Raw genomic sequence first — 23,217 nt, 5'->3', positions numbered from 1 at the left:
TGTTTTTTAATTTATTCATTGAGAGAGACAGTGAGAGCATGAGCAGGAGGAGGGAGAGGCTGAGAGAGAGGGAGAAGCTGATTCCTAGATAAGCAGGGAGCCTAACATGGGGCTCGATCCCAGGACCCCGGGATCATGACCTGAGCTGAAGGCAGAAGCTTCGCCGACTGAGCCACCCAGGTGCTCCTCCTTTTGGGTTGTAATCTGGAGGGTGGGCAGGTGAGGAGAGGGCTGCCCTGTGACCTGGGTCTAAAGACACTCTGTAGGGACAGGAGGGGTTTCAGGGCTGGCCGCCTGCTTTGTGGTCTGGCAGGGTCCGACCCTGGTGGGCTCGTCAGCCTCACTGGCCTGTCTTCCTCACCTGTGTTTCTTCCTGTTCTTTCCCTACAGTCTCTTTTTCTTCTTGTTGGAGACACTTCTGACCCCAGGAGCTGGCCTCTCCGCCTCCTCCCTCCTCCTAGTAGCAGGGCCTTCGTGCCCCCGGTCGTCCTCCGAGGCCGAGGTCTGAGCACCGGGCGGGCAGTGTGCCACGTCACCGCATACACATAGCAGCCCCTCCCCTGTGATGTGGTTCCACCACTTTTGCAGGTTCAAGGCCAAGGCTTGGAGGGACGAGGGCTCTTGCATGGGTGGCAAAGCTGGGACTTGAACCCGGATGTTTGCCTTGGCAGCCTGGGCTCTTTGTACCCTACCTTCCGGTTTTCTTCTCCAGGTTCTCAGGCTCCGGGGCACTTCCGAGCTGCCCAGGGGCTTGCTTTCAGTGCTGGGTTCCCCGGGACTGCCCTGCCCCCTCAGCAAACACCTGCAGAGTCTGACCTGGGGATGGGATCGGGGGCAGGAATCTGCCTTTTGAGGACACTGCCAGGCGGGCATGAAGCTGGCGGGCTACAGATGCCAAGCAGGGCGACGCATTCAGCCCTGGTCCCGGCCTCTGATCAGTCCTTGGTGTAGAAGCAGGGCCAAGCTCCCCTCAGGACCGGGGGTTCTAGTGACTCCCCAGTATGTGCAGGGGGGTTCACCATCCCTCTTCAAGGATGTGTGGGACTGAGGTTTCCAGAATGGCTTTTACTCCCAGCCACAACATCCCTTGCTGTCTTTCCCAGTGCGTTCCTACTGCATCTCGTAGCAAGTTCTAAGTTTAACTGTCTCTTGAGGGCCAAAAACCTCAAAATTAAATGGACTGCTGCCGTACAGCCTGCCGGGAGCGATGTTTCTCTGAAGGGAAAGTGGCTCTAGAATTCCCAGACGCCCTCAGAGGCGCCGCGGCCAAACTCACGCCCTCTGACGGGGTCGGCTGTGGACAGGTGTGCTGAGCAGCGCCTGGCCACGCAGGGATCCTGCCTTTCCCCCCTCTCTCCGCCCCCTGCTTCTCCATCTCTGGGGGGCAGCCCCCCTCCAGCCCGAGGAGCTGGGCCACAGGCAACAGGTTGGCCTCGGTCCTGGTCCCCTGGGGTCTCACAGATGTGTCTGCAGCCTCCCGTGGGTGCTCTAGCCCGCCATTCCGTAGCCGGTCCTGGCATGCGGTGCTGGTGCTCGTAGCTGACTGAGGCCCCTCTGTCCCCATGGGCCCAGACCTGGCAGAGTGGGGCTCCCTTCTAGAGTTTCCTTCGAGCTATCCCTGAGACACCAGAGGCATCTGCGTGTGTTCCACTGGGGTTCCCTGCAGACCGCTTGGTTCCTCAGGAAAAGGGGGTCTTGTTCTAGGAAGCATTTCTGGAGTTCTGGATGCTCAGGGAGGGCTCAGGAGGCCTGCTTGCCTTTGAGGCAGATTGGTATCATAGAAAGTCAGCCCTGTGGGGCTCTGTCCCACCACCTCCTGGCTCTGTGGCCTTGGGCGGGTCATTTAATCTCTCCTCAGTAAAGGCACCGGTGAAACCTGGCAGGACAGTGAGGGCAGCTAACACCGCAGTCTTAAATATGCGGCGGGCGCTGGGCCAGAGCTTTCCACGGACTCTGTCATTCAGTCCTCGCTATAAAGTCATGAACCATTTTACAGATGAGGAAACCAGAGCCCTGGGAGGGAAAGTTGGTGACTTTCCCAAGGTCACCCACAAGTGAAGTGACAGGGAGCTATGGCCAGGAAGCAGTGGGCACAGTGTTGGCATGTCACCCGTCTCCGTAGCTGGGGGCTCCAAAGCCAGCCTGGTGGGGTGAGGGGGCAGCTCGGGCCTCCAGCTGGCCTGCTGCTCCGTGGGCTTGGCTTGGGAGCCCCCGGTGGGTGTCCCTCACTGGTTACTCTTCGCCCTGAAAGGTAGGCCGCAGCCTGGCAGGATCGCAGGAGGACACACCTGCCTGGGAGGCGCAGCCCAAATGTGAGAGCAGTTTGGAAACAACTTGTGCCTTCCGCCTCCTGCCCTGACGGTGTCCCCTCTTCCTTTCCCGGGAAGTGAGGGTGTGCCTTTCTCTGCGGGCTGAGTGCCAAGCCAGGCAGTGCCCCCAGCCCGTGGCTGACTCACCCCAAGTGGGTGTGGGGGCCTAGAGGGCAGTGCCCCGCTCCCGAGTGGGTGGGGGCTGTGCGCAACTGATGACGAGGGGAGACCTTTCCTCCCACTCCTGGCTCTGGGACCAGAGGAGGCCCAGGGGGGCTGACCGAGGAGGAGATTCACAGGCCCGGAGCCCTTCCGGGACAGGGCCGCTGACCCACTGTCTTCCTCAGGCCTCTGGGGAATGGCCCTTCCCCCTTCCCTGGGAGCGCGGCGGAGGGACAGACGGCCTTCCCAAGTGTGGTATGAGGAGCAGCGCCGGCCTCCTGCCTCCCCTCTTGCCCGGGAAGCTTGCCCAGCATCTCTGTTTGGTCTTGAACAAAAGGCTTTCTGTGCCCTGTTTCCCCGCAGCCCAGCCCGCTGGCCCTGGCTCGAGTGTGAAAGCCGAAGGCCTGCAGGCTGACACAGGGGCAAGGGCATGCTTGGGTGGTCTGCCTCTGGGCCGGAGTGGGCTGCAGGGCATGTCTCTGACTCTCTTCCCCGTCTGGAAGAAGCGTTCAAGGGAAATCAACAATGTCGAGGGGTCCCTAAGGGGCGGTCTGAAAGCAAATCCCCAGCTCTCAACCTCCATCCTTTCCTCGGGCACTGAGCCTGGCAAGGCTCTTGAATGTGGCCTGTGTGATGGAGCAGGTCCTGGAGGGCTCCTGTGCCTGTCCTTGTGGCTCAGCCCCGACCTGGGTGTCTTCCCCCACTGAGCTCCAGGAGGGTTTTCTGCGATGGCAGGTGAGCTGTGACCAGAGCGCACCTTCCTCTGGGCGACAGGCAGGATACATTATGTCACTGAAGTAGTCACAGTAAGCCCCTGAGGTCGGTTCGGCAATATTCCCATTTTGCAGTCAAGGAAACTGACTGCAAGGGTCTTTTGTTCCCAGGGTCTGAGCTTACCCAGCCTGGGCTCTCCTTCTCTACAGGGAGGACGGTGCCCTGTGGCGTGTCTGTCACCTGGGTGGGGCGGGCTGGGCCGGTTCACCTTCTCCTAACACGGTAGAAGGCAGGTACTTCTTGTCAACTTTTACAGTCTCTGAAACCACACAGTGAGGAAGGTCTCTTCTCCCCAGATATTTTTCCTACTCCTAAAAGCTCCAGTTTTAAATGATAGAAGAGAGTGTGTCGTATAGACAACCCTCCCCAATCTTGCCCACCTGCGGACTTAACGATATACAATTCTATGTATAGCTTTCCAGATTTTTCTATGCGTACAGCCATAAGTTACTGATAGAATTTTTTTTCGAAGAAGAATGAGATCATGCTTCTCTTTTCCTAACTTCATTAAATTGCGGTCAGATGCACGTAACTGGAAAATTACCGTCCTCACCATTTTTAAGTGTCCCTTCAGCAGCATTAACACCGTCATGTCCAGGGGCAGCCACCACCGATCTCCAGAATTTGTGTTCATCTTGCAAACCGGAAACGCCCTACCAGTAAACACTCGCTCCGCACCCTCCCCTCCCCCAGCCGCTGGCCGTACCCTGCTACTTTCGGTGTTTATGAATTTGCCTGCTTACCTCATATGAGTGGATTCCTGCAGGATTTGTCCTTTGCGACTGGCTTCTTTCACGGAATCTATGTTTTCCTCTACTGGATAGCATCTTTTTTTGTGTGTAATATCCCTTTGGACATATTTTGGGTCCCTGTATCCAGAGAGATGAGACAGGGAGCACTATTCTTATTTTAAAGTTGTGAAAACGGAGCCTGGGGCTAGTAATTGGTCCTGGGGTCTTGGAAGGATTTCAGACGAGAGCTGGCTTTGAACCTGTGTCTTCTGCAGCTCCAAAGTTTATGCTCTTTGCACTCCCTGAGATCTGCCTGTCATCAAGGGAAAGATAGGGACTCCCCCGGTTGCATCTCTGACCTCCCTCCTACCTCCCCGGGGCAGGAATCCTCCAGCCTCGCCAGAGGGATCCAGCCCAGCGTCTCCCCACCTGTGCTGTGATCTCTGTGGAAAGGGTCTGGCTGCCTCCTCCCGACTTGGGCAGCTCCCTAGGGGCAGGGCAGCACCAGGCAGGGGTGGGACTGCCTTCTGCGGGGTCAGGAGATTGTCGGAGACCACAGGTGCTGCCGCTCTGGTCAGCAGCAGGCTGGTTGGAAGGAGGAGCTGAATTTGCTGCCCTGGCACTGAATGGGTCCAGACCCGCTGCCTCCCGCTGAGCCTGGCAGGTGCGAGGACCAGAGAGGAGGCCTGCCAGGAGGGGTAGAAACAGGTGATTATTTTGGTAAATTTTGTATGAAGTAGTCTAAGTACATAGAAAAGGTTGAAACCAGAGCAAATATCATATCCAGGACTCAGCTTTGTCAGACCTTCATGTTTTTCATGAATTGCTTCAGATATAGTCTCTCTTTCTCAAAATATTTGGGACACAAGTGAAGCATCTTCCCCAATCCCTTTCTCTTCCCTCTCTGGATGAAATTATTATCTTTTCTTTTTTTTTTAAAGATTTTATTTATTTATTGGACAGAGAGAGAGAAAGAACACAAGCAGGGGGAGGGGGAGAAGAAGAATCAGGCTTCCCGCCGAGCAGGGAGCTGATGTGGGGCTCAATCCCAGGGCCCTGAGATCAAGGCAGACGCCTAACGACCAAGCCACCCAGGTGCCCCTGAAATCATTATCTTGATCCGGGGCCTCTCTGTGCACGCTTCTATAGATGTACTAGGGTACATACGGTATAGAAACTCTTGTGTAACCCGTAAGGAATTAGTCTGTAGCGTGTTTTTTGGCTGAGGTTTGTTTTTGAGGTCTGTTCTTGTTGGTACGTGCAGGTATAGATTATTAATTCGCTGCTTTAGCATTCCGGTGTATGAGGATGATGATTTATCCTTCCTCCTGTTGATGGATAGGTGGCTGCTGACTTGCGGCCGTTCGGAACAACACCTCAGTGAGCATTTTTGTCCATGGCTCCATGTGTGTGTAAAGCGGTTCCCTGATTCTCTGAGATCTCGAACTAGGAGAGAAGTGGCTACATTGTAGGATGTGTGCTTCCTAATCTCAGGGGGGAATTCAGCATTTTTGCCAGTCACAGGGTAGTGAAATGGCCTCTGATTGCATTCCCTGATTAGTAACGAGGTTAGGAATTAATTTCATATATTAATTGCCATTTGCATTTTTTCTTATGAGTTGTCTATTCATTTTTTTTTCAAGATTTATTTACTTTAGAGAGAGAGAGCGTGCACGTGCACACGTGTGTGTGCATGAACTCACGGTAGGTTGTGGGGGGTAGGGGGAGGGAGGGAGAGAACCTCAAGCAGATTCCCTGCTGAGTGCGGAGCCCAACTCCAGGCCGGATCTCACGCCCCAGAGATCATGACCTGAGCCGAAATCAAGAGTCAGATGCTCAACTGACTGAGCTGCCCAGATGCCCTATTTCTGTATTTTGCCGTTTCTTTCTATCGGATTGTCTCTTTCTTGGGTTTGTAGGAGTTCTGTATTTATCCGTGATAGTAATCCTTTGAAGTTATGCACATTGCAAAGATCTCTAACAAGTCTGTGGGTTCTTTTTACTTATTACGTTCTTCAGTGTGCATACGTTTTAACTTAATGTGACCAAGATATCAGCCTTCTCCTATAAGGATGAAGGATGCCTCTTTGTGATGGGAAATCCTTTCCCGTCCTAAGTTGATCTTTTAGCTCTTTCTTTAAACATTTTCAGGTTTTGGCTTAGGTCTTCAGTTCATTGGAATTCATTTTCATATAAGGAAGTGGATGAGGCTATGCCTTTTGCACACGAGTAGCTGAGAGCCGGATCCGTTCCTGGATGCCCGCTCTTAACACCGATCCACAAAGCCAACACTGTCAAATCAGTTTCCCGACATTTCGGGGTCTGTTTCTAGGCTTGCTCTTCTGTTCCTGTGGTCCGTCCATCTATCCCTTCGTCAGCACCACACTGGCTGAATGCCTGTAGCTTTGTAGAAAGTGTTCTCCCACCTTGTTCTTCCAAATTGTTGTAGGTATTCTTTTTTTTTTTTTTTTTTAAGATTTTATTTGTGAGAGAGAGAGAGAACGCATGAGCAGAGGGAGGGACAGGAAGAGAGAGACAGAGAATCTCAAGCAGATTCAGTGCTGACTGCAGAGCCCAACATGGGGCTCGATCTCACCACTCGGAGATCATGACCTGAACCGAAATCAAGAGTCAGATACTCAACCGACTGAGCCACCCAGGCTCCCCTGTTACCTACGTCGGCATTAACATACTCCAGACAGTTTTCCTCTCACCATCAGGTGTCTTGCTCTAACGTGTTTTCATTATTTCATAGTTTTCTATCGTCTGATCATTTAATAAGTATTTAACCAGTCAGCTCATAATGGGCATCTGGGTGGTTTCCAGTTTTCCTAGGGCATGAATAACGCCGTGATGAACATTCCCGTAACTGATTCTTGTGCTAGAATCTGTCCCAGACAATGGCCGCCTCCCTCCCACTGCCTCCTTCCCGGGCTCTGCCCAATTCAGCAGATCTCTCCACCGTATTCTGGGCTCTACCTAAGGGACCCAGATGAATCGGGAGTGGCCGCTGCCCTGCGGGACTCCTACCCTCCCCAGTCCCTCTCGGTGGCCTCTTGGCCACTGCCTCCTGAGCTTTTCCTGCGTGCAGCCAGAGGTCTCCCATCTCAGTGGTGATGTTGATCCCCGACTTCTAGGAGGGCCCAGTCTCTGGCTCAGAGTGAGGCCTCTGTTCTGGAAGAAGGAGAAGTAGCCGGACCAGAACTCAGAGGACAGCAAGGCAAATTGCCTTTTTGTCTTTTCTCAGCCACCTGAGTTTAACTTGTTCGTCTTTGTCCTCTCTTCAGGATCCTTTCCACACCCCCCTCCTCTTATGGCAGAGACCTGACCTGATCTGACCCAATTCCCCATTGTCCTCCCTGAACTGCCCTCTCAGGGCTTTAAAAGAACACCTGATCACCATCCTTGAGGGCCAGCCTCTCTCTCTTCTCCTTCCTTCCTTCCTTCCTCTTTTTTCTTTCTTTCTCCCTCTCTCTGCCTTCCTTCCTTCCAAGATCTTATTTATTTATTTGAGAGAGAAAGAGAACTTTGAGAGAGAGAGAGATCACAAGCAAGGGAGGTGGGAAAGGGAGAAGCAGACTCCCTGCTGAGCAAGGAGCCCAGTGCGGGGCTCGATCCCAGGACCCTGAGATCATGGCCTGAGCCGAAGGCAGAGGCTTCACTGGCTGAGCTGCCCAGGCGCCCTCTTTCTTCCTTTCTTTTTTTCTTTCTTGCTTTCAGCTGTTTCTTTGGAACTCTGCTCTTGTTTCAATCACAAAGATAATGCACACTGATTAAAAAAAAATTACAGTTTCCTTTCATTCTATTTCCTTTTTTTTTTTTTAATTTAACAGACAGAGATCACAAGTAGGCGGAAAGGCAGGCAGAGAGAGAGGGGAAAGCAGGCTCCCTGCTCAGCAGAGAGCCCGATGCGGGGCTCGATCCCAGGACCCTGGGACCATGACCCGAGCCGAAGGCAGAGGCTTAACCTGCTGAGCCACCCAGGCGCCCCCCCTATTTCCTTTTTTTTAAAAAGATTTTATTTATTTATTTGACAAACAGAGTTCACAAATAGGCAGAGAGGCGGGCGGGGGGCGGGGGGGGGGAAGGCAGGCTCCCTGCTGAGCAGAGAGCCCTATGCAATGCGAGGCTCAATCCCAGAACCCTGGGATCACGACCTGAGCTGAAGGCAGAGGTTTTCACCCACTGAGCCACCCGGGCGCCCCATCCTTTCATTCTGTTTCTTATTCCCACTCTGAGAGGGCAGTCCTCCCCACAGTGCAGGGACTTTGGTCAAGGGCTTATGGGACTGTATTTATTTATATTTGTAGATCTCACTTGTTTCCTCAGTAGCCTTACAGACAGAGCTCCTTGGTCCATTGAAAAGGCCACATTGCGTTCTAGTGGCAGGAGGTGCTCACTGCCCTTCTCGGGCCAGGCCCCGCCTACCCGTGTCTCTGCCTGGTGTCTGCGAGGCCTGCGGGTAGGGCTCTCCTTCTTCTGTTTCCTTCCTTTCTGCTCCTGTTCTGGGCACTTTTCAATGACCCCTGACTGTCTGTTGAAGTTAGGGTTGGTCTGGGGGGTCAGGCCCGCATGTGATTCAGCCCCCTTCCTCAAATCAGGGGTTGCTAAGGCTCAGAGACATGAAGACACCTGCCCAGGGTCACTCCACTATCCAGGCCGGAGCCCCAGCTGGCCCTGTTGTCCCTCTAGCACTAAGCTCACACCACGTAGCTCGGGGCTTGCTCTCCTCCTGACCCGGGGGCCACACACAGGCAGTTTGGAAATCCTCATTTCTGTGACTTCTGATAGTCCTGAGAACTTGGTGGGGCATCTGTTCCCACCCCCCAGTTTATGGACAGGGAGACCAGTGTGCCACCTTCTAGGGAAGGAGTCCTGACTCCTGGACACGTCATTCCCTCCATGCCAGTGAGAGGCAGGAGTGACCAGGACAAGGGGGTGTCTGCTGGCATCAGCGGCTCTGGAACCAAGTCTCGCGGGCAGACCTCAGGGCGGGATGCAGTTGGAAGGGAGGCGTCCACGATGGGCCCAGGTCTGGGATCACATGCCTCTGTGTACCTTGACCACCTTTTACAAAATGTGGTCACATCCACAACAGAGTCTCTGCACCCTTCAGGGCAGGGAAACAGGCCCTGGGAGGGAAGCTGTTCCACACCCCTGCTAGGACGCCATACCGTTTAGGGAGGGCTCAGTACAGGGAGGGGATGAACACACTAGCTGCCTGAAGTGGCCTGGAAAGGGTTTTTTCTGAAACTGGGAAGGAAAATCCCCACTTCTTGGATCTGCCCCATTTCCCTGTGGTACTCTCCCGACCGGACCAGCTGCCATGTGGGAGCTGCCCTACCACTGTGGCCCCCTGGAGGCCCTACATGCCCGGGCTCCCCTGTGGATCTGTCTTTGAAGGTGGCTTCTGTCACTTACAGGTGGTGTGAAGTTGGGGACATGGCTTTTCTCTCTGAGCCTCAGTTTTTCCCTGTCTGTAAAATGGTTATAGAGAATATTTCAGCCTTGAAAAGGAAGGGAAGGGACGCCAGGGTGGCTCAGTTGGTTAAGCAGCTGCCTTCCGCTCAGGTCATGATTCCAGGGTCCTGGGATCGAGCCCCACATCAGGCTCCTTGCTCAACGGAGAGCCTGCTTCTCCTTCTCCCTCTGCCTGCCAGTCTGCTTACTTGTGTTCTCTCTATCTCTCTGTCAAATAAGTAAATAAAATATTTTTTTAAAAAAGAAGAGAAAGGGAATTCCGACGTCCATGCCAAAACATGGATGAATGTTGAGGGCGTTCTATTACCCAAGATAAGCCAGACATCATGAGACAAACACTGTTACGATTCTGCCTCTATGAAGTACCCAGGCCAGTCAACTTTATAGAGACAGAAAGTAGAGGGGTGCCTGGGTGGCTTAGTGGGTTAAGCATCTGCCTCTTGATTTCGGCTCAGGTCCTGATTTCAGGGTCATGAGATCAAGTCCTGCATCTGGCTCCGCACCAGGCGTGGAGCCTGCTTAAGACTCTGTCTTAAGAACTGTCTTAAGAACTGTGGAGCTAGAGTTTAGTTGGGGACAGGATTTTAGTTCAGCCAGGTGGAAGCGTTCGGGAGACCCGTGGTGGCAACGGCTGCACCGTGGAAGTGTATTCAGCGACACTAAATCATAGACCTAAAAAAAGGTTAAAGGGATAAATTTTATCCTATGTATATATTTCAGAATAAAACAATCTTGAGAAAAAAATGGGTGGGGGTGCCTGGCTGGCTTTGTCGGTAGAGCACCACTTTCGATCTCAGGATTGTGAATTCAGCAGGTTGGGTGTAGAGCTGACTTAAAAAAAAAAAAAAAAAAAAAGGTGCCAGAGCAGTGTGCATGTCCTAGACTTGGCGGGGAGTCTTCAGTCTGGGAATGGCAGCTGCCCCACCCGCAATCCCACCCCTCCCATTGGGTGTTTAGTGCCCTTGAGTCACTGGCTCCTGGGGCCGGTCCCTGCAGGGAGATCCCTGCCTAGGGGATCTATTTCCTTCCCCAGGGCCCTCTGGGCTGGGTGGAGCTGGTAGAGCCAGAAGCCCCTGCCTCGGCTTCCTGCCTGCCGGATGCATAGCCCTGCCCACATCCCCCTGAAACTCACTGCTGCGCTGCCTCCCCGCCACACCCAGACCCTGCCCTGCCCTGACGCCCTCGTGGCCCTCTCTTGAGATGGGCTGATTTTGCTGAGCGTCCGCTTTGTTCCAAGGACTTCTGCCCCAGAGGAGCATGACGGTGGGCACCTTGGCCCACCTGCCCCAGTCTGCGCTAAGCACAGCCGAGTGTGACATTCCAGGGGCGCTTCTCAGCGGCGCTGGAGGTGTCTGTGCAGAACCTGAGGGCAGGAGCCAGCCAGGGCCTCCCCAGGCCCTGCAGCAAGGTCAAGGCCGGCAGATCCCAGTCAGCCTTGTTGGCCTCGACTTCCCCCACGCCCTCAGCAAGGGCTGCTGGAGAGCAGGCTGCCCAGCCTCCTAGCTGTTTCTTCTTGGGGGCCTGGTCTTGGAGCAGGAGCCCCTTCCCTGGCATCCCTGGGGACTAAGGCCTGGGGTTTGGCTCCTGTATCTTCTTTCCGGCGTTCTCCCAAAACCCTGTGGGGTGCCGGGGGAGGGGAGCGGAGTACTGCGACTTGTCCGGAATTCCACAGTGAGTTGGTGGCCAAGGAGCGACGGAAGCACGGCAGAGCGAGAGGGTGACCCCACCCTCTGAACAGGCCACCCCCACCCCCCACCCCCACGAGGCTGGTCCTGCACTGGACCCCCGGCTCTGCTTTCCAAGCCAGGGCCCCTGGCTCTGCTCCCCTGACCCTCCAGGAAGCCTTTCTCCGCGGGAGGTGGCTGTAGCCACGACGGCCCCTTGCCCTGTTGCAGGCTCGCAGGTTCAGTGTGGACACTCCCCTGCCTCTCCCACTGCTGCCCACAGCTCACCGAGAGGTCCCTGAGGCGTGGACACACCTTGGTCACTTCTATTGTCCCCGGAGGGCTGAGCCAAGGGCTGGTGGCCAGTTCAGGATGTGCTTGAGACCAGGTGTTTAGGGCTGGAGGAGGGGAAGAGCCAGACATGCCAGAAGGGAACTGATGGGGCGGTTTCCTCTCGCTCTCAGCCTCCCGTTCCCTCACCTTAAACGGAGCAGTGAACAGTGTCTACCTTGGAAGTCAAGAGGTGACATATTCAAGGAAAGCCCCGGGACAGCAGGGGCCCAGAGGCAACTCCTCACGGGGAGGCTGGGTATCCTCGCTGGGAGGCTGGCACACCCATTCTCCCTAACGGGGAGGCGGCAGCCACATCCTGCCTGGTCATAACCTGCACCGCCCCCAGCGTCTGGCGTCCTGCCGGGGTGGGTAGTCTCTTTCTGGACACTCCAGGGGCAGGCTGTTACATGCCCTCAGGCCTTCTGCCTTGGCCCCTCCTCCTCTCCTGTCCCCAGCCTTTGGGTGCCTGCTTGGATGTGGACTTGGGGAACTGGGAAGGGAGGGACAAGTGTCCAAGTGTCTTTCAGCTGAAGGCCAGCTGTATGACTCAGCGGGCCGCCCCTGGAGTGCCCCCTTCCCAGGAGTGTGGGTGGGACGAGGAGCCAGCCGGTCATTAGCGGCCGGGGCCTTCCTGTGGGGTGGCCGTTCACCCTGGCCCGGGAGTCCTGGCCTCCCTGGGAAGGCTGACCTCTGGGCTGGAGCTGGTGGCCCAGGGCGGGTGGTGGTGTCTGCTGGCCCAGTCGTGACCTGAGTTCTAGGAATCCCAGGGGACAGGGAAGCTGGACTCTGGGGCGTGATCTCTTGGTGCTCTTGGCATAGGCAGGTGGACAGGGGGCCTGTGAAGCAATGAAGACCCAGGTGGGGAGGTGGAGGGACAGCCCTGGGCTTGGTCTTACCTCTGCCAGGAGCAGTACAATGATGTTGGGCAGGTGACTTTACTTCCCTGAGCTTAGTTCCTTATATACATGTAGATGCACAGAGCCGAGGTAATAATCATACATGTGACGTCATCTAGTGTGGGGCGGAGACCAGTCTTGTTTTCTTGTCCTTTCTCTGCTTGGCCCCACCCCCTATCATGCATGCGCATGTGTGAGTGTGCCTGTGTGTGTGTGTCTGTGTGTCTGTGTCTCTCCCCTCAGATCCTATATGGACATAATTACATGAACCCTTGCAGAGTTTTTTAAACATCCCCATTTGTTTTACAAAAGTGAGTTCACATCAAGTCCCCTCTTGTACGTTTAGATTTCCAACACTTAGAGGGAACCTCTTCCGGTCACTGGGGCAGCGTCATGGCACCGGGTTCCAAGCGAACTGAGAGATTTCAACAAGCCCCTCTGGTCAGTCTGATCATTAATAGGATGGAGTCTGGACAGGAATTCCCGATGGCTCCCGCTAGAACCCTGGGGAGGCCACATTAGCAATCTGTCGGCACAGCTCCTGCGTCAGTGCTCAATCTTCATGTCTGTTAAATGGGGAAGCGGCCTGCCTTCTCTGGTGGTGGTTTCCCAGCTATCTGGTGACCAGATGGCTTCTAGAGAGAGGCCGATCAGTGCGCCCCCATGTGAGTGGCAAGGCTGTGACGTCTCCCAGCTAGACACCAGGTGAAATTTTGGACAGTGGGTGTGTCAACTCCAGGGTCCCAGACGGCCGGGCCACCCTGGTTAACCCCCTCCTATGGGTCCTTTTCAGATTGAACCATGATTCCAGTGACAGAGCTCCGCTATTTTGCGGACACGCAGCCAGCATACCGGATCCTGAAGCCGTGGTGGGACGTGTTCACCGACTACATCTCCATCGTCATGCTGATGATTGCGGTCTTTGGGGGCACGCTCCAGGTCACCCAGGACAAGATGATCTGCCTGCCTTGTAAGTGGGTCACCAAGGACTCCTGCAATGACTCATTCCGGGGCTGGGCAGCCCCGGGCCCGGAGCCCAGCTACCCCAACGCCACCGTGCTGCCGACCCCCGGCACGGGCCCCACGGGCATCAGGTACGACCTGGACCGGCACCAGTACAACTACGTGGACGCTGTCTGCTACGAGAACCGCCTGCACTGGTTCGCCAAGTACTTCCCCTACCTGGTGCTTCTGCACACGCTCATCTTCCTGGCCTGCAGCAATTTCTGGTTCAAGTTCCCGCGCACCAGCTCGAAGCTGGAGCACTTCGTGTCCATCCTGCTCAAGTGCTTCGACTCGCCCTGGACCACGCGGGCCCTGTCCGAGACGGTGGTGGAAGAGAGCGACCCGAAGCCGGCCTTCAGCAAGATGAACGGCTCCATGGACAAGAAGTCGTCGACGGTCAGCGAGGACGTGGAGGCCACTGTGCCCATGCTGCAGCGGACCAAGTCCCGGATCGAACAGGGCATCGTGGACCGCTCGGAGACAGGCGTGCTGGACAAGAAGGAGGGGGAGCAGGCCAAGGCGCTCTTCGAGAAGGTGAAGAAGTTCCGTACCCATGTGGAGGAGGGGGACATCGTGTACCGCCTGTACATGCGGCAGACCATCATCAAGGTGATCAAGTTCGTCCTCATCATCTGCTACACCGTCTACTACGTGCACAACATCAAGTTCGACGTGGACTGCACCGTGGACCTCGAGAGCCTGACGGGCTACCGCACCTACCGCTGCGCCCACCCCCTGGCCACGCTCTTCAAGATCCTGGCGTCCTTCTACATCAGCCTGGTCATCTTCTACGGCCTCGTCTGCATGTACACGCTCGGGTGGATGCTGCGGCGCTCCCTCAAGAAGTACTCGTTCGAGTCCATCCGTGAGGAGAGCAGCTACAGCGACATCCCTGACGTCAAGAACGACTTCGCCTTCATGCTGCACCTCATCGATCAGTACGACCCGCTCTACTCGAAGCGCTTCGCCGTCTTCCTGTCGGAGGTGAGCGAGAACAAGCTGCGCCAGCTGAACCTCAACAACGAGTGGACTCTGGAGAAGCTGCGCCAGCGGCTCACCAAGAACGCGCAGGACAAGCTGGAGCTGCACCTGTTCATGCTCAGCGGCATCCCCGACACCGTGTTCGACCTGGTGGAGCTGGAGGTGCTGAAGCTGGAGCTGATCCCGGACGTGACCATCCCGCCTAGCATCGCGCAGCTCACGGGGCTCCAGGAGCTCTGGCTGTACCACACGGCGGCCAAGATCGAGGCGCCGGCCCTGGCCTTCCTGCGCGAGAACCTGCGGGCCCTGCACATCAAGTTCACGGACATCAAGGAGATCCCGCTGTGGATCTACAGCCTGAAGACCCTGGAGGAGCTGCACCTGACGGGCAACCTCAGCGCCGAGAACAACCGCTACATCGTCATCGACGGGCTGCGCGAGCTCAAGCGCCTGAAGGTGCTGCGGCTCAAGAGCAACCTGAGCAAACTGCCGCAGGTGGTCACCGACGTGGGCGCGCACCTGCAGAAGCTGTCCGTCAGCAACGAGGGCACCAAGCTCATCGTGCTCAACAGCCTCAAGAAGATGGTCAACCTGACCGAGCTCGAGCTGATCCGCTGCGACCTGGAGCGGATCCCGCACTCCATCTTCAGCCTCCACAACCTGCAGGAGATCGACCTCAAGGACAACAACCTCAAGACCATCGAGGAGATCATCAGCTTCCAGCACCTGCACCGCCTCACCTGCCTTAAGCTCTGGTACAACCACATCGCCTACATCCCCATCCAGATAGGCAACCTCACCAACCTCGAGCGCCTCTACCTGAACCGCAACAAGATCGAGAAGATCCCCACCCAGCTCTTCTACTGCCGCAAGCTGCGCTACCTGGACCTCAGCCACAACAACCTGACCTTCCTCCCCGCTGACATCGGCCTCCTGCAGAACCTCCAGAACCTGGCCGTCACGGCCAACCGGGTGAGTGCGGGCCCACCGGCTGCAGCGCCCCGGGCTGGTGGGGGCGTGTGGTGGGGAGGGGTTTGCTCCCGAAGCTGGGCATCTCCGACTGGTCGGGATGGTCAGATGCTCCTAGCTGGGGCAGGTCCTCACCTGTGGTTCCCAGAACCACCTGGGAGGGGCTGGTTGTCAGATTCCAGGGCCATCCCCTACTCCTCCCCTGGATCTCCTGACTCGGGATCACTGGGCTGCCAGGGGGCTGTCTCTGCCACAGGATGTTGCAGAATCCTTTTGCTGGGAGGGATGGTGGTCTGTCCCTGCCGAGGTGACCTGGGGCAGATTTCTCGTAGGCAGGGATGTGCAGGGACAAGAGATCCAAGGGTTGGGTTGTGGGAGGTGAGGCTTAGCCTGGAGCCTGTTCTAGACCACATCGGGAGCTGAGGGGCCGCCCTGGGCCCGTGGGGCACAGGAACCGTGGGTGCCTGGTGCTCACTGAGGCGGAGCCGGGTGGTCTCTGCAGCTCTCGCCACCCCCCCACCGACACACCCTTCTCCCTCTGCTTGTCACCACCCGCCTTTCTGGAGAGGAAATTGTGCAAACCATTTCAGGCCAGCCGTATGGGAGGCCACGCCCTGGAGACGCCCAGGAAACCGTGTGTTCCAGCCCCTTGCCTGGCCAGGGAAGCCCCCACACCCACGGGCCCCTTCTCAGAGGCAGGCGGGTGGGGTTGAGGGCTGGGTGCTCCTGTGGCTTTGTGGTCTGGCCCCTGTGGGGCTAATAAAGCCGCAGCCATGGAGGGATCACCCCCTGCCCACCCGTCCTGGGGATCTGTGTGAAGAGTGATCTGTTCCGGTTTTCTACTTTCAGGGTGGGACATGGTGAGGCAAGTGGTGGTGGGATTCCAAAGCCCGGGGTGGGGACTGTGGAGACCTGGTTCCGATACCGCCTCTGCGCCTCCTTCCCTCGCAGCCAGGGGCACCGAGCAGCCCACGCTGTGTGGGCACCGTGCTCTGGGCAGCACCTCTCTCCAGCAGCCTCAAGCGCAGGGGCAGGTGGGACCTGAAATCCCCACCCACCCGGCCCCAGGAAAGGACGCACTTCCTCCAGTGTCCCTCAGATTGGAGGGTCTGGGCCTCCCTCCCCTCTTCCCTAAGCCTCCCTTACTGCTAACCACCCTGACTTGTCCATGTATCCGAGAAAGAGTCACAAACTCTCTCTTCCTCCCCCAGATTCTGACTTAGTGTCCAAGGACCGAGGTCAGATCCCAGATTGCTTCACGTGGGAGCATCTGCCCCCAGGGCCTGGGACAGGCCGTGGATCAGAAAAATTGGACTCCTGGAGGGAAGCCACATGTGGGGAGCACCAGACAGATCCCAGCCCCTTCTTTAAGGGCTTCCCAGAGCATACTGTGGGGGCCGGATTGCCCCTGGAGTTGGGCCCGACTAAGGCACCTCAGGACCCTTTGTAACCTGCCTCCTATGTCCTGGTGGCCCACGGGCCCTGCACTGGCTCTGTGTGGCCCCCCCAGGGCTTGCTGGGCCCCCCTTCCAGGTGGAGGACCCATCAGGCATCCAGCCTGGCTCGCAGTTCTGTCCCCTACCCCTGGCTCCTCACCCCTAGCAGGACCTTGAGGTCACATCAGGCCTTTCGGCTGAGGTCACCCCTCAGGAAAGGAGCTAGAGACAGGCACGCTGTCCCGAGGAAGGAGATCCCCTGCTCACTGCTTAATCACATCCTGTCCCCACTCCTGGAATGCCAGAGGCCTTAGTAGGGGAAAAGTTCACTTGGGCTGGTGCTTGTCAGGCCCATCCTTTTAAATTGGAGCCCCTCTCCTCCCTTGTGAGCTACCTGGGGCTTCAGGTAGACCAGGAGGGGAGGCAGGACCCAGCTCGGGCCTCAGCCGCTCTTTCCCCAGGTTTAAACTCAATGAATAGGCGTGAAAGATGCTCGTGGTCTTCAGATTCATTTATTCATTCTTTCATTGATTTGGCAGATGTTTTTCGAGCATTCGTAGGGTAGAGGAAGGTGACCCAGGGACAAATAAAGCCCCCGGCTGCCCATCTCGAGGCTCCTGGTCAAACACAGGGGTGGTGTCAGCCCAGATTTAGGGCAGGCAGACGTCCTGGAGGAAGGGACATCTCCCGTGGCCCCGAGGACGAGGGGAAGTTAGCCAGATGAAGGGGAAAGGGAGAGTCCAGTAGGTCCTGACAGTGCGGGGCGGGGGGTGGGGGGTGGGGGATCGGTGATCTAGCAGCCCCTGGAATTTGGACTTTCCCCTGAGGTCAGGGCCGGAAGGCGTCCTGTTCTTCCCTCTTGTTTCCATGCGATCTTTGTTGCCCTTGTCTGGTGACGTGGATCTTGGCTCTTTCATTCAGTGCCTGACACAGAGCAAATGTTCACCAAATTCTCCAAGTAGATGAAGAAACGAGCTGACTGATAATTGGGAGAGATTGTTCTTGCTGCAGTGAGAGGCGTTGGGTTTGAAGGGCACGACGGAGAAGTCGAGCTGGCAGAGAACCCTGGTGGTGCCATTGGTGGGCAGGGTAGGGGGTGAGGCCTTGACTGACAGAGGCTGCCCTGGGTGGAGAGATTTTGGTGGGAGAATCCGCAGGATAGGGCTGGATTGGACGAGGGAGACAGGGAGAGGTCTGAGGGACTAGGGGTTTCTCACTTGGCTGCCTGGGAAGATGGGTCGTTGAAACAGGATGCAGGAGGGGTCACCACTGGTTTTCCGAGAGGAGAGTGTATGTCCCATGTTGGGGGTCTGGGGCCCCTGGGACATCCAAGGGACCATGTTGGGTCAGCTCGCAGCTCAGGGAGTCCTCTCTGTCCCTGCCGGGGCTCCTGGAGGAAGAGGTGTCCTTGTCGAGCTCACTGCGGGGAGAGGATGGCGGGAGAGAGGAGTCTGGCTCAAGCGCGTGGGCTTCCAGCACGTGGGGCGGTCGGCTGAGGGACGGATTCGGGTCCAGTGGATTAGGAGGGACTGTTGGTGACTCTGGCCATGTGGTTTCAGGGGTAGACAGGGGCAGAAGCTGGATCACAGCTGAAGAGAGACAGCGTTTCTCTCCCACGTGGTTCGTCGGGATGAGGGAGGGCGATGGAACAGCCCCAGAGGCTTCTGGGAATATTGTCTCTTTTTTCAAAGACTAGGGGAATCTGGGGCTACTTAGTGCTGAGGGGGGAGCCATCAAGGTCCCTGGGAGGGAGGAGAGGACAGGACCCCAAGCCTTCCGCAGCCGAGTGACACCTTTGGGAAAGGACAGGTCCAAAGGACGGGGTGACTATGGCGAGGCACTGAGCCACTGGGGCACCTTCTCTTTTCTCTGGGGGACCTGGAGGCAGCTCACTGGCTGGGGCAGGGGTGCTGGGGAAGGGGCGTTTTAGGGAGGGAGCTCTGCACGTGAACCCCAGCTGTGGCACTCAATGGGCCAGGCCTTTCATGCTGCCCTGACCCCTGTCTGAGCCACCAGACAGGGGTCGGGGGTCCCTGTGTGTGTGTGAGGGGGAGTGGACTCTCTGGGAGGCTCAGGCCTCTCTGTCCTTCGAGAGCCCACTTCCTGTCACGCCCTCTCACCTTCGTGTCCCTGACCTTTAGCCCTGCTCACCTGGAGGCCACCTTGGCTCCATCCTTGACCAGCACAACGATGGCTGTTTTTGGAGGCCCAGGTCGGGGTCTCTTTTCAGACAATAAGTCACCCAAGATCCAAGTCTGCCCAAAGGCCCTCAGCCACAGAACACTGAAGGCGAGAGGCATTGCCCGTCCTACCTCTCATTCTAAAAGGTCCAGAGAGGGAAAGGGCCTTGCCAATGAGTGCCATATTTGGAAGAATGGGAGCATGGCGTGGGCTCTGGATCAGAGGAAGCAAGGCTTGCTTACACCCTCTCCTGACCTTTGTGGCGGTGCATTCTCGGACACCCCGCCTCTGCAGGCCTCAGCGGGACAATGGGGACCGTGACAGAGCCACCTCCCAGGGCTTACTAAACAGTCTCTCCATCATCCTCACGCGGGATCGAGTGGGATCCGTTCTGCCCAGCCCTTCTGAAGGAGACTGTTCTGGTAAATAGGTTCAATGAGAACCCGGGTTTATAGCCGACTCCTCACAGAGGGCCGGGGAGAAGGCAGCATTTATGGACCTTTTCCTATGTGCCAGAGACTCAGCAGGGGCCCACTTGGGCCTGACTGTTTGCTCCTTGCTTTGCCGGCAGTGTGGACAGATAGCCGAGCCCAAGCTGTTGAACCTGGTTCCAGCTTGGCTCCCCCCTGTTCCAGCTGTGAACCTCTGGGCAGGTTAGCTTCTTTAGGGCCTCCTTGGTGAAATGGTACCCGACCTGGAAAGCAGAGGAAGTGTTGATATGGTATTTACCGGGGCTTCTGATGGGCAGATGAGCTAGTAGTATCAGTGCTCAGGGCAAGCCCACTGGGGAGGAAGCTGCATGGGGCGTAATGATCCATACTGGACCCCCTGCTCTCATGATCAGGGTGTGACTTGACACATGAGGGGACTGAGGCCCAGGACAGGGAGGTGTGACAAGGCTGGGGTCCCCACCCCTATCAGAGTGCTCCCCGCACTTCTCAGCACCTGGGGTGTGTGACTTTTTTCAGCGTGCTGCTCTCTTTCATAAATCGTTCTTTTTTTTTTTTAAAGATTTTATTTATTTATTTGAGAGAGAGACAGTGAGAGAGAGCATGAGCGAGGAGAAGGTCAGAGGGAGAAGCAGACTCCCCATGCAGCTGGGAGCCCGATGCGGGACTCGATCCCGGGACTCCGGGATCATGACCTGAGCCGAAGGCAGTCGTCCAACCAACTGAGCCACCCAGGCGTCCCTCATAAATCGTTCTTAAACCAAGCAGGCCCCACAGCCTGGCTCCTAAGGAGCCCTGGGCAGTGGAGGAGGGGGCAGGATTGACAGTAGCTGGCCAGCGTGACCTGCTTCTTAGGGTGCCAAGCGCTGGGAGACAGGGAACTAGGGAGCCCCAGCCCTGCCCTCTCAGAGCCTGGCCAGGAGTGACAGGTGATTAAGCAGCTTTGCTGCAGAGGGATCGGTGACACTGGGGGCCATGAGTGCCCGAGGTGACCCAGGAGGTCAGGGAAGGCTTCCCGGAGGAAGTGAGCACAAGAGCTAAGACTTCCGAACCAGGTGGAGGTCAGGCGGGCTTTAGGCCAGATGGTGCTGCGGCCGGGGGCCCGTAGAGCTGAAATGGGTTTCAGAGGAGTGGCTGGTGCCTGGGGTGAGGGGCTGGGGAGACGCCTCAGCCAGGGCCCCCGGTCTGAGCTGCACCCCTCACTTTGGCTCTCTGCTCCCGCCCTTGCAGATCGAGGCGCTGCCCCCAGAACTCTTCCAGTGCCGGAAGCTGAGGGCCCTGCACCTGGGCAACAACGTGCTGCAGTCGCTGCCCTCGCGGGTGGGCGAGCTGACCAACCTGACCCAGATCGAGCTGCGGGGCAACCGGCTCGAGTGCCTGCCCGTGGAGCTGGGCGAGTGCCCGCTGCTCAAGCGCAGCGGCCTGGTGGTGGAGGAGGACTTGTTCAACACGCTGCCCCCCGAGGTGAAGGAGAGGCTCTGGAGGGCGGACAAGGAGCAGGCCTGAGCGCCGGCACACGGCTGAGCACCAGCCGCGGAGTCCGCAGGGGCCCAGGACCCAGGGACGACCAGCCGGGCCTCAGTCAGGACCGGAGCCTGGGGCTGGACGTTGGCCGGGCTGCGGCCCCAGGACCAGGACTGGACCCAAGGGGCTGGCCCCTTCTCTCCTTCTGAGACTCATGTCCCCCAGGGCAGGCGCCTGTCGGGGAGATCAGAGACCTATGTCTTCGAGCGCAGTATTTGGACAATCAGGGCCGCCCCCCTGGAGGCCGCCTCTGCGGGAGGCGGATCCCCGGGGCTGTCCACTTAGCTCTGGTATTTATTTTTCTGCACTTCCCCTCCCCTCCCTCCGGGTAACTTCTACATTCCCGACAAAGTTCAGCTCGGATCGGGAGTATGTAAGGAAGGGTGGGCAGTTTCCCTTTTCCTGTTTTCGTGATGCCACCGGTAGGACCTCCCAGACTTGAGCAGAGGGGTCCAGGGAGAACCAGCGGCGATAGTCACCCCAGTGGTGCTGGGCTGGGTTCTGGCGGTGTGGCCCAGGGGACAGCAGGCCACCAGGTGGAAAGGCCAGGCCTGGGGCTTGTCTCATAAATTTTAGATTTTTTTTTTTAAGTAAAAAAGGAAAAAAAAAAAGAACTTTTTTTTTTAAAGCTTTGAAAATTGATGGTTTGGGTATTAAAAAGAAAAAAAAACTAAAAAAAAAAAACAACTGAAAAAAAAAAACAGTGAAGGCCAGTGAGTTGGGGTCTCAGGGCAGGACGGCAGCTTCTCTTGAGCAGAGCAGCAAGACACTGAACTGTTTCCCCCCTGCCCCCCCCCCCCGCCCCTTCGGGGGCCTGCAGGCTACAGGATGTATTTGAGTCTGGTGTGACCTTGGTCCAGGAGTTCTGTTTGTTCCTCTCCTCTCCTAGGGTGGGGATTTTGTTTTGTTTTGTTTTGTTTTTGGTGTCTTGTTTTCTTTTTCCTCCATGTGTCTTGGCAGGCACTCATGTCTGTGGCTGTTGGCCAAAGGGAATGTTCTGGAGCTGCCAAGAAAGGAGGAGACTCGGGTCGGCTAATCCCCGGATGAACGGTGCTCCATGCTCCATGCTCCCCGTCCGTCCCCTGTCAGTGTTAAGGAGCCAGGAGCTGCCCCGCCCGGACTCTGCTTCCCACCTGCTGTGTCAGGAGTTTGCCCAGTGCCATCCGTAGCCTCAGCTGCCAACGTCAGCCCCGTCACCTCCTGGTCCTTCAGAAGAGACCCTGGGAGGCGGGGTTGTTGGGGGCAGGCAGGGTAGGTCACTGCTCGGAGGGGCAGGCTCCCCAGGTTTGGGTTCCGGTTTCTGTCCCAGGTGCCAGGCATACACACGCCGCCCTCTCGGCGCCTGGTGGCAAGAAGCTCTTCACTTTAGATAAGCCACGGGGGTCCCTGCATTAGAAGGGTGCCCCGCCTTAGATCAATCACTTGGACACTAAGGCACGTTTTAGCGTCTCTTGTCTTCATGATTATGTCCCTTTGTCTGTCCATTTGTGTTTCTGTGTCATGTCAGCAGATGTAATCCTCAGAAATAATGCACACTAGCCTTTGATGACCATGAAGCAATCCGTTACATGAGGGTCTGAACTTGCAGACTCCATTCAAATATCAAATAAATCTATAACAGAAAGTAGCCTTTGGAGGTCTCCGTGTCATGGGGGGGAACCTTCCCTCAGCTCTTTGGGTCCCACTGGACTCTGAGGACTAGTTTGTTGAGTGGCTGCTGCCGGGCACCTAGAAGCAGGTGCCCCTCTCCCTGTCCCTTGGAGGCCGCTCCTGGGTGTGGGCTGGACAGAGCCTGATACAGGTCAGGTGAGGCCTGGGCCTGGGGTCTTGCCTCCAGCCTGGTCACCTGGAGTTTGGGCCTTCATGAGCTTTGATGGGAGGGAGGCCGCGAGGGGAGGGGGACACTGGGGTGGGAGCCAGTAGTCTCCAGTCTTGTCCCTGCTCTGTTATTCCCTGCATGAAGTTGGGGCAACCCCTTCCCTCCCACAGCCTCCAGAACCCCATCTGTGCAATGGGCATTTCCACTCTGTGCTCTCATAGGTCCCTTGTAATTCCCAACAGCCATTCCCCCGGGTTCCGCAGAGGTGGGCCCGCCAAGAGTCACTGTGGGAGAGCCAGCTCCTGGCCCCTTTGGGAGCCTGCTGAATGTGCTGGGGTCAAGGACAGAGGCTCAGGGAGATGGGTGGAGCTGCCTTCAAATCATAGCTCGGCCACAATTTCCTCGTTTGTAACATCAGGCTAGTATATGCAACCTTGCAGGACTGTTCTGAGGCTTACCTGATGATGACTTGGTAGTGGGGCTGGCTTTCAGTGCCCAGTAAC

The 23,217-nt window shown here is 56.9% G+C and overlaps 1 protein-coding gene across 2 annotated transcripts in view; it reads left to right on the top strand.

Annotated features, from left to right (window-relative positions):
* Positions 1-22,522, top strand: part of LRRC8A (leucine rich repeat containing 8 VRAC subunit A) — a 28,151-nt gene extending 5,629 nt beyond the window's left edge. For both annotated transcript variants that reach the window (XM_059410594.1, XM_059410595.1), the window contains 2 exons: positions 13,144-15,308; positions 20,602-22,522. In XM_059410594.1, the coding sequence (XP_059266577.1) occupies positions 13,152-15,308; positions 20,602-20,877 (2,433 nt within the window). In that variant the 5' untranslated portion in view covers positions 13,144-13,151 and the 3' untranslated portion in view covers positions 20,878-22,522. The remainder of the gene's footprint in view (positions 1-13,143; positions 15,309-20,601) is intronic.
* The last annotated feature ends 695 nt before the right edge of the window (positions 22,523-23,217 follow it).

Source organism: Mustela nigripes, chromosome 9 (genome assembly GCF_022355385.1).
Source record: "Mustela nigripes isolate SB6536 chromosome 9, MUSNIG.SB6536, whole genome shotgun sequence".
Taxonomy (NCBI): Eukaryota; Metazoa; Chordata; class Mammalia; order Carnivora; family Mustelidae; genus Mustela; species Mustela nigripes.
Note: the sequence above shows the minus strand (reverse complement) of the source record. Positions and strands in the feature narration are given on the sequence as shown.